At 35.0% G+C, this 15,752-nt stretch overlaps 1 protein-coding gene across 6 annotated transcripts; it reads right to left on the bottom strand.

Annotated features, from left to right (window-relative positions):
- Window positions 1-1,492: 1,492 nt before the first annotated feature.
- On the bottom strand, window positions 1,493-6,962 carry LOC140956847 (serine/threonine-protein kinase GRIK1-like). Of its 6 annotated transcripts, XM_073413740.1 has the most exons (13): window positions 6,907-6,961; window positions 6,391-6,596; window positions 6,268-6,321; window positions 5,777-6,175; window positions 5,152-5,226; window positions 5,024-5,068; window positions 4,545-4,619; window positions 3,766-3,853; window positions 3,561-3,685; window positions 2,979-3,074; window positions 2,532-2,714; window positions 2,378-2,456; window positions 1,493-2,038 (listed from the first exon to the last, which is right to left on the bottom strand). In XM_073413740.1, the coding sequence occupies exons 4-13, from the start codon at window positions 6,065-6,067 to the stop codon at window positions 1,887-1,889; spliced, it is 1,209 nt and encodes a 402-aa protein (XP_073269841.1). In that variant the 5' UTR covers window positions 6,068-6,175; window positions 6,268-6,321; window positions 6,391-6,596; window positions 6,907-6,961; the 3' UTR covers window positions 1,493-1,886. The 6 variants fall into 6 exon arrangements, with proteins under 6 accessions (XP_073269841.1, XP_073269842.1, XP_073269839.1 ...); XM_073413741.1 differs by lacking the exon at window positions 6,268-6,321 and having other exon boundaries at window positions 6,391-6,539; window positions 6,907-6,962; XM_073413738.1 differs by lacking the exon at window positions 6,268-6,321 and having other exon boundaries at window positions 6,391-6,625.
- Between the last annotated feature and the right edge of the window lie 8,790 nt (window positions 6,963-15,752).

Genomic DNA, 15,752 nt, shown 5'->3' with positions numbered 1-15,752 from the left:
AATTATCCATCTCAATTATTAAATAATTTTTTGATATAATAGTTAATTCGAAAGCAACACCCGTACCGTAGCATCTCATAAACCGAAAGGCCCCATTTATCACTAGTCAAAAATGTTGGTGCATTTTAATAATTGAGGGCACGAAGTAAACCAAGTGGGATAAGAATAAGTAAATTATTGAGTAGCCATGGATGATTATGGTGTCAAAATCATACCAAAGTTATTTGTCCTCGTAAATTTCAGTTCACTAGTAATATCAAAGAATGGTATAGGAGCCAAGTCGCATAATTGGAAATCCTAAAAAGATAAAAAAAAATTTATCAATTTTTAATCGTACGTTGCTAGTGCTGTCTTGCCTACATTTGCCTTTTTCTCTCTCTCTTTTTCACTTGGTATTATTTAATAAAATAAAAACTTTAGACTTTGGAGAAATTAATATATAAAATTCCTACACATATATGGAAGATATATAAATAAAATTACATTGACAAAACTCGCAATTATTGGCTTCATCTTTTAGAATGAAAATAAAGTTCCTATAAAAAAATTTATAACAAAGTATACAATTTTGCTTAATACTTAGTCATTGGATATATATATATATATATATAATAATAATAATAATTGTATTTGGAAGCAATAATATTAATTTGTAATTAATATGCAGATCTCAAACCGTACAACACGTATAAAATATTAATTTGAAGATACGATATGAAGCTCAATTTGTGCTTTGGCTTTTGCTTTTTCTTCAAACAAGTGTACAATTGGTGATCGATGTTTATCCATTGATCAATACTTACAAATGTATCTAATTCTAAAGGAGACATTCAGAGTCACACATCACTTAGATATATATATATAAAATATATAGATATTACGGAATCTGGCGTAAAGATCTGCGATCATATTGTTTATTTGTAGTATTTCATGAGAACTTGGCACATTTCATGCTCAAGTGTCCATGTTTGTATTCGATTTACCTATTTTAATACAAACTTCATCTAAACGTCGTTTTCTCAACTTTTTATATGTGTAGACGAAAGATGTGATTGTATTTATTATTAATTTATAAAAAAGTATGATTGGTTTTATAATGTGTCATTATTAAAACGCTTGGAGTCCTACACCACCTCATATTAACAATGACGTCAAGTTAATTAATTTTTTTTTATATACAATCATTATCTGATCAGACTGACCCAACCAAGCATCGAGGGTTTCACTGTTTAAATCTTTTTCTTTTCTTTTTTTCCTGAAATGTATTAAAGAAGATCCAGCCATAATTTGCATCATACACGAATTATTTAGGCTATATTGTTATTTATGTTATTAATTAAATCAATGCTGTAGATTGGAAATTAGAAATTTTTATTTTTTAATTAAAAAAAACATACTTGTTTTTGGCTACATTTGAACTGGAAGTTAATATATATCCTCACACATAAAAAACACACGATGTAATCACTTGATATAAAAGAGCTAATTCCGCCTAACCAGCAAATCCAATGTCAAAAGTTAGCAACTTTTCCCAACACACTAAAACAACTTGGCTTAAAATAGCCAATTTTTTTTACAGAAAATATGCCATTGTGAGTTGATTTAGAGCTAAAGTACTCCAAAAATAAAATTCTTTAATAAATGTTCAGTTGCAACCCAAAAAAACAACAATCCCCACCCCACACGCGAAAAACTTGGGAATCAAAAGCATCAACACTATGATCTCCCTATCGAATAAAAAGCTCTCCCTAACCTCATTTGCATTCTAGCACCACCTTCTGTAACCATCCCTATTCGATTTATGTATACTTTTCCGATTCTCAAAGCAACAAATATTTGTATTACCAAAGACTTCTGTGCAGCAACACTACTTTTATAAGGATTCGTCAAGTTTGAGCATCTGCTTCACTCTCTGCAGACACTCTTTTCTCAAGATTGTTGCGCTTACACCAACACAAGTACTCAAGAATCGGCCCATCTCCTCCCATGACCCATTCGTGCTGGGCAACATCCTCTAGAGTCATCCGTAGTGTAGGATCTGCAGAATAAAATCAAATAAATGGCAAACACAAAAAGAGAAGTAATGTATACATGGGAAAAAATGTTTTCCATCATTTTGCAACAGTACTCAATCAGTATATCATATACTACATAACATGATATGCTGTATCTTAAAATTGCAAAACACGTACTCCATTAAAATAATTCAAATGTATGTGATGCGACTTCACTGACCAACAAATTTTTAAATGACATGGCATCTGTTATAAAATTTATCTCATTCAAAATTTTTTTCCATACAACTCACTTTTTTCCAAACTAATCTTTCAAAACACATATCCATGAATACTGAAAATGAAACCAATAACCGCCTGACCTTTGCATAGAAGGCCCTCAAGCAGCTTCTTCAAGAGAGGGTTCATATCATCCGGGAGTGACAACGGGTTATTTACTATCTGAAACGAGCAAAATCGGTTAATAAACCTGAAACTTTATGAAAGATGGAAGAATTGTGATTTGACTCTCCACACCTTGTCATATGTATCTTGTAAAGTCTCTCCTAGAAAAGGGTAATTACCCAGAACCATGCAGTACAAAGTTACTCCAACTGCCCATGTATCAGCAGCTTTTCCACGATAGATTACACCTAAACAACACTCAGGTGCAGTAAATACTGGAGTTCCAGGAGACCGACGGAGCTCATCATTATCACCCTAATGCAAAAGGTTAGAGCGTAATGGTGATAACTGAAAATAACTATGGTATAAGTTGACAAAGATTACTCAATGTCATTTTTCAAAAGTAATCCATTTGGATCCTCACATTCATATTTCAGTTTACCACCTCCTATGCGACAACCAAAAACTCAACCATTAAAACACACATATTAACAATAAATTTCTAGATAGACCACATAAGTGATTCACAAGTAAAATACTCATGATTCATGCTGAAATCTACTACTCGTAATTTCTTACCTCAAAAACCTGGCTGACGCTGAAATCCCCGATCTTAACAGTGCCAGAACCAGTAATTAATAAGTTATCAGGTTTGATATCCCCATGCACTATATTCTGTTATTATCGGAAAACAACATTCCAAGTTAATTTCCACCTTTTTTTTACTCGTAAAAAGTAAAATTAGATTTTTTTTCAGATGGCATAAAAAATACATCCTAGAAAAGAGAAATCAACAGAATTTCTGAAATTTTTCCATGTTCGGATATCCACATGTGAAGTACGCTGATACGAAAGCCTCTGATTTTGATTCTATGATCCACAAATTTATCCAATACGAAGAAATGATGTGAATGAAATAGGCAAAAAGAGGTTAATTTCCAAAATATCTGAAACTTGATTTAAGGATATTTCTACAAACTATATATTTTTTCAATTATATCGCTGTTTATGTAATAGAATATATTAAATACACATGAGTACATATAATTCATAATCAGGTGATGTCATTTAAAAGATAACTTGAAAAATTGAGAGAAAACATATTTGAAATTATTGTGATAAACTAATTTTTTTTTTCTCTAGAAGTAGTCTGAACATTACATGAGAATGAAGATACATCAAACCAGAAATAATGTCACGCAAGTACTTCTGAGCAGTGTCTTCTCCTAAGCTACCCACAGGACCAGTATCCTCGCAGCCCCATTTGCCTTCTACATATTCAAGAACTGAACAACAGTAGTTTTATAGTCACGTAAACAGAAATTATTGGCTAAAAAGGTACAGAGGAGGAGTAAGTATAGAGTACCCATAAAAAACTGATCTGTCGTGGGGTCATCGATGACCTCAATGAGATTGACAATATTTGGATGGCCCAATACTTTCATGATTGAAACCTGAAAGCACAGAATTCATCTAAGTAGGAAAAACAGTGAAATCATCAATGATAATCGGAGAATCACCAGAAGCATTTCCGAGAAGCGAGACTTTTAGGATTCATTTGTTATTCATGTTCCAATCTTTTATATTGGATGTCTAAGCATAGTGGGTTTTTATGTATACGGGAGGTCTTGATCCTTCTCTTGTTTGTTTTTTACGATTATATGTAAAAGCAAGCCATTCGTGGTGGTTTCTTCCTCTCTCTCTTCCCCCCCTAATATAGGTAGGAAAACAGCCGAATAAAGCATAATCAAATTCAGAAAAAGCTCAAGGTACAAATGGGACAATCCATCAATGATTTGCAAGTGTATTAATAAGAATCATAATACAGAAACACTAAACAGAGTATATTTGTGTATAAGTAATTCTATGATCGATAATAGCTGCTTAAAAAATAGAAATGCTATTTTGCGAACCATTTTTATGGGAATCAAATGTTTTACAAACAGTTCTATATTATATTATATAAAAATGGAGGATAAAGCAATGCTGGCGACCTTTAGTTGAACTTAAATGAAATTATATATATATACACACACACACTGACACACACACACACAACAAACGTTCCGTGGAATGAACGTAAATACAAGTAACATGCTCTTCACCACCCCAATAGATGACATACAAAATGAAATACTCAAGTACCTCACGGAAAACATCAGTCATGGCAGTTTCTGAGGGTCCAACTCGCAGCTTTAACAAATGAGACTTGTGAAATACCTGTGTTGAATCGTATAAATCTATAATTTGAATATCAATGAAGCATTTATAACAAAAGGATAGCCCTTGATCCTCTGCAAATGAGTCAATTAAAATCACCAACTGAGAATTTGGAACCGTGAATATAAGAACATTACTTTTTCATCCAGATACCTCCTTGACTTCTAAAGCGCTGAACTTTACCCCAACATAAAGCAAAATAAAGTTCTCTGTTAATCAACATATTTGAGTATTCATGTTTGAATTATATAATCACCACAAGATTAATTGGTTGTGAAGAGGGGGTTTAAGACAGATCAGAGCAAGGGGAAATATTTTTACCCAAAAGAAGGTTTTGAATTTTATAAGGATTAAGTGACTGCAGATGTAAATAGCTAAGATTTGAGCAAGACAAAAGACATTACCTTTATTGCATAATGTTTGCCATCCAAACGGCTTCGATAGAGATTCTACACATTCAAGGCCAAAAATTACATGTGATATTTCATACAGAAAACCCATGAAGGTATGTATCCATAGCATTTAGGCTAACCACTTTTCCATAGCTTCCAGCACCTATTTTGTGTTCACGGACATATTCATTAACCATCTTATTTCCGTTTTCATCCTGCATTTATACAAGTTAAATACTAGCAGAATTACGTCCAATACTGAATACATTACAACCATCAAAGTAAATCTCCTTTAACCCATATAAAAAATGTAGATAATTCTAATAAAAAAAAGCAGTCAAGAGCAACCTCATTCTTCCAAACTACAATTGTCCTTTAAATTTCAGCAACCACAAAGCATAACACTGTTTCAGTCCTAAGAAGCTCTCAGATGCTATACTTTAATGCGACTCAGTAATTTTTTTTACAATATCCATAAAAAGTACATTCACACTCAATGGTGGATGGTGCTTCTCTAGATTGATGTTGGAGAATGAACCTTGTCATCACTCAGGAGCAGAAAAGAGCACCAAAGAATAAATAAAATTGCTGGAGCAGGAAGAGAATCAGAATGCAATTTGAAAATTTAAAATCACATTTTTGCCTAGTTTTGTTTGATACTGCATAAAGAAAATATTTTAAAGTGTGAGCACACAACAGCTTAGAAGATTATTATTTGCAAGTACTTGTAAGGAATAAAATAAGAATATCCGTGTTGCAGCTAACCTCTGAACGAAGGACAATGTGAGTTTCTTTAACAGGGAACTCTCTACAAACAAGTCCACGCTGCATCCGGAGCATGAGAATTTCCTCTGATCGTTTTGTAGGACTTTGGAAATCAGATTCACCCCCATTCCCTATATCAGTCGTGTCACCATCATAAGAGTCTTCTTCATCGCCTGTCTCTTCATCCAACAAGAACTCCTGAGAAGTGTTATTGGGTAACCCCCTACGGGGTCGGATAAACTTCTTGGGTTTCTTTGCAAAGGTGAAACCAAAACACTCACAGCAACCCATTTTCTGTTACTTAGCTCAACTGAATTCTCCTAAATGTCACAAAACTAAGAGTCTGAAAAACCGAGAAGTTGCAATACACAACCAGAGAACAAGCTCGATCTCAAAAACCTGAAGAAACAAAAATAACAAATCTAAAAATTAGGACCAGACTGTTCATTCAACAACCAATAAAAAGATGCATGCCACAGCTGCAGCAGTACATTGTGACCGGTTACTGCAAATGGAATTACTCCATCTCAATCTATTCCAGCAGTCTGCAACATATCACAGAACATACTGAGATATATTATGTATTCCAAATTTGAAGTAAAGTTAATCACTACCTGTTCTACAAGGAAAATACGCAAATTGTACTTTACGATCAGCTACACGATTCCTTAGGATACCATTCAGCAAAATGCATGAAACAACTGATCCAATAGAGCCCCTCGCAATTCGATGAGAACATATCGAACACACTGTTTTCAGTTTGCTAAATGTAACAGTATACGAAGGAAGATATATCAGTGTGGACCAAGCCTTCAATTTCCTGCTTTTCCAAATCAATTATTCCTCAGCCTTTTGCAACCACAAATCACACAACAGAAAACAACAAACCCAATGGAGTATTTTCTCAAATCAAGATGGCAATATTATAATTCAACAAACGAGAAAAATAATTGTAATTTTTTCTCAATCAGGTCCATTTAAATTTTGTTCCAATTTCAAGAAATGGCAACGAGTCCTCGAGATTCAGTGAATGACATAACAAAGAAAAAAAAATCGAAGACCTAAAATTTGTAAAGTTCATAAAAGAATCCAATCAACAGAAAAGCCTAAACTCAAAAGAATTTACTCACCTTACCTCCCCTGCGAATTAGGATAATGACGAAGGATGGAAACAAAAAGAAGCCCGATGGAAACAAAAAGAAGCCCTCGCTCAGAAATCAGCAAACGATCCGACTCTCAGAAACCCATAAAAGAAACTCCAAGAAATCATTAAGCAAATGATAAGAACAACGGAGAAGCAGGTGAGATCTCCGCTTAGCACCAATTCCAAAGCAAGCCCTTATATTTATTACCGTATAAATATATTTCGGCAAAAATTCAGGTAACAAAGACGAGGGGACTTAGGAAAGAGTTGACGAGGAAAAAATTTAAGCGCGAGTCCCAATTTGAACTCCAACGAATAGAAGGATCTGAGGTTTTTGGTAAGATATGCGAGGAAGCCGATGTTTTGAAGAGATTCTGCTCCCCTCCTGCAAATCAATGCACTTACTCTCCAATCGATCGCGTTTCATACGTAGAGAGGCTGAAATTGAGATGGGGCCGCGTGGCAGTGGACTTGCCTCTGTGTGTGTATTTATGTGTATGATTTTCCCCTTTATATAGCCTATACCTACATAAAGTGAATAAAGTTAAAAATAATATTTTTACTTTTAAAAAATATTAAGTTAATTGCTAGGAGGTATAATAGATATTTTGAAAATTAATATAAAACAAATTAAAATATTTTACTTTTAATCTCGAATTTTAATATGCTTCACATTTTATCACAAGCTTTTTACAAATTTTGTACACACACATTTTTAGGTGTTTTGTANTAAAATGATATATTTTTTTCTTTATTTTATGTGATATTTATATATAATAAAAATTATTAAGAATATTTTAAATAAAACAATTTTAATACTTAACATGCAAAAGTATTGCATTTGAACTTTTTATGGTTGAAGCAAAGTTTTTATAATATAAAGAAAGTAATATCTAGGGATAATCTTGTGAAAGATCAAATCAAAAAGATAAAATTTAGGGTTATCGACACTTTTTAGAATGTAAATAAATTACACTCGCTTATATATATATATATTTTAAAAACTTTTTTTAAAGATTATAAAATGTCAATATTTTATTTAGTTTTGGAAGGAAATCTGTGAACTTAATTGTACCGTGTAAGAAACAAAAGGTAAGCCATATCCAAAATAATACACAGAAGAATTACAACATGATATCTGTCGGAGAAAAGGTGAATAAAATGAAAATGTGGTTGTCTCACATTGGAAGCTTAGAGAAAGTTACTCCTCCTTATTAGTTCTAGTGTGGACTAAGGGTTTTGGCTCCAAGGGGTACCAAAGTTTTTAGAAGGGGGGAGACGTTACTAGGCTATGTCTCAGTGAATTAAATACGCGCGCGGCGCGACGCGGTGTGGTGTGGTCTTTGACCAATATTAATCTTTTTGGACCAAAATTATTTGAAGGAATAAATTTTGTTGGTGTCCAAACAGAAGATGGTGCGCCCTTGCGCAGATGCGCGCATTATTGCACGCGAACAGAGTGTGCGCAGACAGAACAGGGCGCGCGGGTGCGCGTGCCTTGCTGTGCGGAAGAAGAATAAGGCGTCCTTTCACTGAAACAAGACAATTACTCATCAAAGGTTGCACATTTGAACGAAAAATTGTTAGATAACGAACCAAGAACTCTTCAAGATGCTCTATCAAATCCAGAAGCTCCATTCTGGAAAGAAGCAATCAAAAATGAAATAGATTCCATCATGTACAACCACACATGGGAGTTGGTTGATCTTCCTCCGGGTTGTAAACCTTTAGGATGCAAGTGGATCCTTAAAAGGAAATACAAAGAAGATGGATCTATAGATAAATATAAAGCTCGATTGGTTGCCAAAGGATTTAGACAAAAAGAGGGATATGATTTCTTTGACACCTACTCTCCAGTTACGAGGATCACATCCATTCGTGTTCTCATAGCCATTGCAGCATTGCATGACCTTGAGATTCATCAAATGGATGTTAAAACAGCCTTTCTAAATGGAGTATTGGAAGAGGAAATCTATATGGAACAACCCGAGGGGTTTGTTGTACCCGGACAAGAGAAAAAGGCGTGTAAACTTGTCAAGTCTATATACGGACTCAAACAAGCACCTAAACAATGGCATGAAAAAATTGATATTACAATGACATCAAATGGTTTCAAAATCAACGAATGTGACAAGTGCGTCTACATTAAAGGAAATGAAAATATATATGTATTTGTTTGCCTTTATGTAGATGACATGTTAATAATGGGAAATAATCATGAATTGATCATGAATACTAAGAAAATGTTGCAAAAATATTTTGATATGAAAGACTTGGGATTATATGATATAATATTAGGGATTAAAATCTCTAGGAATTCTGAAGGAATTATATTGTCACAAACTCATTATGTTAAAAAGGTTCTTGAAAGATTCAAGGTATTCGACAATCCTTCGGCTAGAACACCTATAGATTTAGGAGTTCATTTAGCAAAGAATCGAGGAGAACCTATTGATCAACTAGAATATGCAAGGATAATCGGTAGTCTAATGTACTTGACTAATTGTACCCGACCAGATCTTGCACATTCCGTAAATAAGTTAAGTAGGTTTACAAGTAATCCAAATAAGGATCATTAGAAAGCCTTGACAAGAGTGCTTGGATATTTAAAATACACCATGAACTTTGGATTGGTAGATACGAAATATCCAGCAGTATTGGAAGGATACTGTGATGCAAATTGGATTTCTGACACAAAAGCCTCCGAGTCCACAAGTGGATTTGTATTCACAATTGGTGGATGAGCAGTATCATGGAAATCTTCTAGGCAAACATGTATAGCTCGATCCACTATGGAATCCGAGTTCATTGCTTTGGACAAAGCAAGAGAAGAAGCCGAATGACTAAGAAATTTCCTAGAAGACATTCCTTGTTGGAATAAACCAGTATCTTCTATTGTTATTCATTGTGATAGTCAATCAGCAATAGGAAGAGCGCAAAGCAGTATGTACAATGGTAAGTCTCGACACATTCGTCGGAGACATAATACCATAAGACAATTGATCTCAAATGGGGTTATTTCTGTTCAATATGTGAAATCAAAGGAAAACCTAGCGGATCCGTTTACTAAAGGTATAAATCGAGATCAATTGTATAAACTAATAAGAGGAATGGGCTTGAAATCCACAAAATAAAAATGTTTATAGCGGTAACCCAATCTTGTGAATTGGAGATCCCAAAACCTTGGTTCAATGGGAAAACTAAGTTATAAATATTGGTTGAACACTTGGAAACAATGAAGGCTCATTCCTAAAACGTCCAAGTAAAATATACCTGCAACATGTGGTGAGGTTAAAATTTTTTTTTAATGATTCCTATACCTAAGAGGTAGAGTATGGCAGGATACTCTTGATAGGAGATCACCTATATAAGTGCGAAGTGATGGCCGCTTCAAGAACACCTATGAATCTAAGATATGGTCCAGGGCCGAAACGGACACAACATGAGAACAAAATATGTTAGAATTATTATTGTGTAAATACTGTTGACTTGGTTTACATAAACGGTTGAATAGCTCAAGACATCACGTCAGTAAGTAACTAGTAAATCCGATAGTATTTTACTACGAAAGGTTCAAAGCCACAAGCTACCTTTCCCGATGCAATAATAGTTCAAAAGAACTTTCAAGTGAATGTGCATTCATGCATTAATTTCATTCATGTGGGGGATTGTTAGAGAAAAGTTGAATAAAATGAAAATGTGGTTGTCCCACATTGGAAGCTTAGAGAAAGTTACTCCTCCTTATTAGTTCTAGTGTGGACTAAGGGTTTGGGCCCCAAGGGGTACCAAAGTTTTTAGAAGGGGGGAGACGTTACTAGGCTATGTCTCGGTGAATTAAACACACGCGCGCGCGCCCGGCGCGGCGCGGCGTGATGTGGTGTGGTCTTTGACCAATATTAATCTTTTTGGACCAAAATTATTTGAAGGAATAAATTTTGTTAGTGTCCAAACAGAAGATGGTGCGCCCTTGCGCGTGTTCTTGCGCGGATGCGCGCATTATTGCACGTGAACAGAAGGCAGCGCGCGGCCGCGCATGATGTCGCGCAGCCGCGCACGCCACACTGGTTATCAGTGTGTCGCAGACAGAACAGGGCGCGCGGGTGCGCGTGCCTTGCTGTGCGGAAGAAGAACAAGGCGTCCTTTCACCGAAACAAGACAATTACTCATCAAAGGTTGCACATGAAAGTTATTGCATTTTTTTGTTCGTTGATATCAAGAGTTTGTTGTGCTACTACTCTTGATCGAGACGATTGTCGTTAACGTAAAGCACTTGTATACGGGCAATATCGTCTTGCGGATAAAGAATTTATCCTTGCCTCGACTGAAAGACTTGTTGCTGTTCCAGAATTTTCGAGAAGGACACCATCCCAAACAACAATATCTAACATGATTCTGGTAAAAAATCTTACTCATCTAGACCACACTATGTTAAGAGTTCCTCAGAACATCTTCAACGGGGCCAATCAGTATATGTAACAGCCTCAAGTATACTGCTAAGATGCTTCGATCAAATTCGAAAACCCGACGCAACTCAACTAGCTGTATTAAGCTTCTACAGCTAAGCTCTTTGTAACATTTGCACAGGGCCACCAAAAGCATTCACAGAGACCTCAAAACTGCGTTTTGCCTTCCCCATACAAGCTTGCAAAAGAGGTTGTAATCTCAAGTCATGAGCAAAAGACATCTCTAGTGTGAAATCAAGGGAAAAGACAAGGTGGACCAGAAGTGGTACCATTTTGGTTAGATGCAACAGAATACGTACCATTTTGTGTAGCTTGATGAATGAACTTTGGTATGGTCGTCGCAGAATTGATCTATCATGAAAAGAAATTTATACAAACAAGATCATTCAAGATGCCTCATATGAAAGTTGCAAAGAAGAAAACGAGAATCAATGTTCCATATTCATTATTTAACAGAAGGGTGGTTGCGCGCCAGGCCAATCTTAGCAGTGTTGAATATTACATTCTGACAGTCAGGTAATATGCAAACGGACCAAGCAGGCAAGTCATAGGAATTGCCATTGAAGTTCACGGTTGCATCTGTTTGGTTATCCAAATTGGCTACAAAAGCAGCACATTGCCCTGACTCAGTTTTATGGATATGGATAATTTTGATACATTTGAAAACCAATCCACTAAATAACATGCAAATCATTTAAACATACTAATACGTAATTGTTTATGAATATGTATATTTTATGTAAAAATATATCTGAATACAATAACAAAATCTTCAACAATATATATATTATTCATTTTTTGGATATTAATTTAAATTTCTGAGAATTTTTTTATGTAGTTTTCCCAACTTTTTAATTCCATTGTTTTCAAATTGGGTCAATCGAAATGATTCTCACCAGGGCCTCCTTTTGTTGTAAAAAAAAGGCCCAAGAATACTGGTCCATTAGACGGCCCAGTTATAACTATTTGTATTTTGTACTCGATAGTTTGGCTGGCCCTATATGAGAGCGGCGGCAAAGAAGGGGAAGACGCCGGTACCAGAAAGCCGAAACCCGCTTGGAAGCACTAATCAAGCTAGAATCAAACGCAGGAGTAGAACTATGAATGTCCATGTCAAATATGGAGTGCCTATGAATGGCCATGTTAAGCATGAAGATTCTGAGGATCTTGTGGTGTCATCTTCGAGCGCGGAAACTGAAAACGGTGACGCTGAAGGATCAGGTGAGGAGGTGGAGGATGGCGGGGGCGGAGAGAATGGAAAATTCGCTTCTGAGGAAAATGGGGAAGAACTTGTGGAAAAAATCAATGGCTATATCAGAAAAGGTCGGAAGCAGGAAGTAAAAAATCAGGGAAAATCGAAAAGGAAAAAGGAAGAAGTGGAGGTGGAAGAGAAGATCGAGGGTGCGTTGTATAAGTTTCCAATGAATCGCGTCAGTCGGATTGTTCGGAGTGAGATTTCGAATGTTCGACTCTCACAGGAGGCGGTTTTCGTCATCAACAGAGCTTCGGTATGCCTTTTAATCAATTACAACCTCTTCATAGGGTTTAAATGGATGTTTCTTGATGTTTGGTACGAAAAATTGTCTTAAAGTTAATATTTTGGATGGATTTGATAGCCTTCTTGAAGGGACTGCTCTGTCAAAGTGTATTTACTTGTTAGAGAACCAATCTAAGTAGAGTTATGAGGAGAAAGCAACTAGTGCTTTCTATTAACTTGCAATTCCTTTTATAGAACTTTTCATGATATTAGTGGCAAATTAATAGTTGCAGATACGTGGGTCGCAGATTTTTATAAAATTGTTCTAGATAAAATTGTTTTTATCATCGTGCATTTTGCAACGTAATTTAGTTAATTGAAGAGTATTATGATAAACATACTTGTAGACATAGATACGTTCTCGTGTGAGAGTTTGTTGGCTTTCTGCCATTTCAGAGTCTGGACAGTGGCTAAGGCGTACATTCTCTAGTTTCAGTTGGTGCTCAAACGGATATTGGGAATAATTTCATTTGATTTGATATTTCTATTTCTGTGTATTTCATGCCATACCCTTTTGTCATAGAGTTCCGTGTGCAGCATCTCTGCCATGAACTTGCATTTGAAACCCTTCCTAGAGAGGAGTTCACAAGTGTTAATGATTTAAGAGATTCAACTTATTGAAGGGAATCTCTTTCTTGAATATCCTTTTTCCACAATTGATTAGCGTAGATATTTTGATATGTTGTTTGGTGTGTTGAATTTTCTTGGAAATGAGATCGATATGGACAAGAGACATATAAAAGCTTGACAAAAATATTTAAAAACCCAAGGATCTGGGGGTACAGAATCGATGAACATGGTTCCCCAAATGAACTTGGAAAAATGCAGAAATATCTGGATCAGATCGTTTTTTATTGCTATTTTCAGTTAACTTCGTCATTACATTTGTCCTTGAATTTATCGGATGATTTTTTATGCTCTTACTCTATGTATTGGGATTCTGGCCCTAGATGTGATGGAATACATTTGATGGTACATAATAGGTTTTCTTCTGGTTATAATTTTTGGTTGACAATATATAGTAATTTATAATTTGGTAATAATTTGTAAATGTAGCATAACTTAAAGCTTCTATTTAGATTTGATTTTGAACTCTTTGAATCTACTGTTTATGACCCATAGCTCTCAACAATTGCAGGAGAAATTTCTTGATCTGTTCAGCAGGGAGGCTTATGCTTGTGCATTTCTCGATCACAAAAGTTATATAGCTTACGACCATTTATGTAATGCTTCTCTCTATAGTTTTGTTGGATATGTTTTAAAATTAAGCATTCAACGGGTGTGTTTATATCTAAAATTCAATGTTGCATATGATGTCTGCTATTGTATTCGAATTTCAACTTTTTTAGGGCAAAATTCAAGACTATTTAATTATAAAGTTAAAAGAATTAAATGATTGAGATTCAAGAATCGAGATTTGAAATGTTTGTTGAGTGTCCCTTTTATTTCTGAAGATCATTCAGAAAATGGCCGTTACTACGATAATTTCTTGTGTGGTCGCATTTTCTACTAATCATATGATGATGTATCACCATATGAGAAAGTCTGATGTATATGGAACATATATATAGACCGCAACATTCTTTATATTGGTTTATGATATCTCCTACAGTACAATGTTTACTCACATTTTTTGCACAAAGGTTCAAATAAGATATATTAAAGTTATCAGTACCTTTTTTTTAGTGGTATGGTTTATTTTAGTTTATTTATCAGTAGTAGCCTAATTTCACTTTAATCCAGTGTATTGATTTTCTTCTGTAAAATTTATGCAGCTTCTGTTGTTTCTAAACGAAAGAGATTGAACTTTGTCTCTGGTATGGTGCTTTCCCTTCCTTTATTACAAACTCTTATGAGTTAGCAACATCTTATGTTCTACATTAATTGGAGGCCGATCCTTCTTGACTCATTTGCATATCTTGAAATTATGTTTGTTATTAGATTTCGTTCCCGAGAGGGTGAAGGCCGAGGACGCCGTAGTGCAGATTTCAGAGTCAGAAAAGTAAATTTTTTGGAACCTCAGTAGCAGAACCTGATACTTGTTTTGTAGAATCTAATTGAGCACCTTCCTGGATTGTTGGTTCTATACTTGACATGGTGGCAAATTAGTTCTGGATTTAGTACACATATACATATTCTTTAAATTTGTTTCTTCTTTTCCAAGAATAGGTAGGCTCTCATATTGCGTTTCTGTGCTCTAGTACAATGTACAGTCCTCGGAGAGTAATCCTTTTTAAATTAATGTATCAATTAGCATTTGTAATCCTAATTCTGTATTTTTGTTCCATCTTCCTTCTCCATCAGGCCGGCTTTCTTAACATATACTTACTATGGGTGAGTTGTTGAACATGGGAATTACCTTAAAAACAATTGTTGTCTTAACTCACTCTTAATTATTGATGAAAATAGAATATCAAATTTTTACCAAGCATCGGAGGGTGATAAAGTTGTCTAAATCAATGATTTGATTGAGATTAGTTCAGGTTTAACGTTCGTGTGCTGTATCATTAATTTATTATAAGATTAGACCCCACCCTTGATCAAAGTTACTTACAACCCCAATTAATTCAATCAAATTTGTGAGAAAATTGTTTATTTTGAAAAAGGAATCACGTTAACATCAGACACAATGCAACTGCACGTACGCTGGCATAATCATTGAAGGATACTTAATTCTTAAGCCTGTCGCAACCAAATCACATTTAAAACCAATATCTGTACAAGTAAAGGAAAAAGCCAATCATGCATATTCATCAATCGTACCTCATCGCCCCCTGATAATGTTCTCTATTTCCTGCTATTCTAAGCAATCCATGTCTGATCTGCTCTGTC

The sequence above is a fragment of the Primulina huaijiensis genome, chromosome 14, assembly GCF_012295235.1.
Source record: "Primulina huaijiensis isolate GDHJ02 chromosome 14, ASM1229523v2, whole genome shotgun sequence".
Lineage (NCBI taxonomy): Eukaryota > Viridiplantae > Streptophyta > Magnoliopsida > Lamiales > Gesneriaceae > Primulina > Primulina huaijiensis.
Note: the sequence above shows the minus strand (reverse complement) of the source record. Positions and strands in the feature narration are given on the sequence as shown.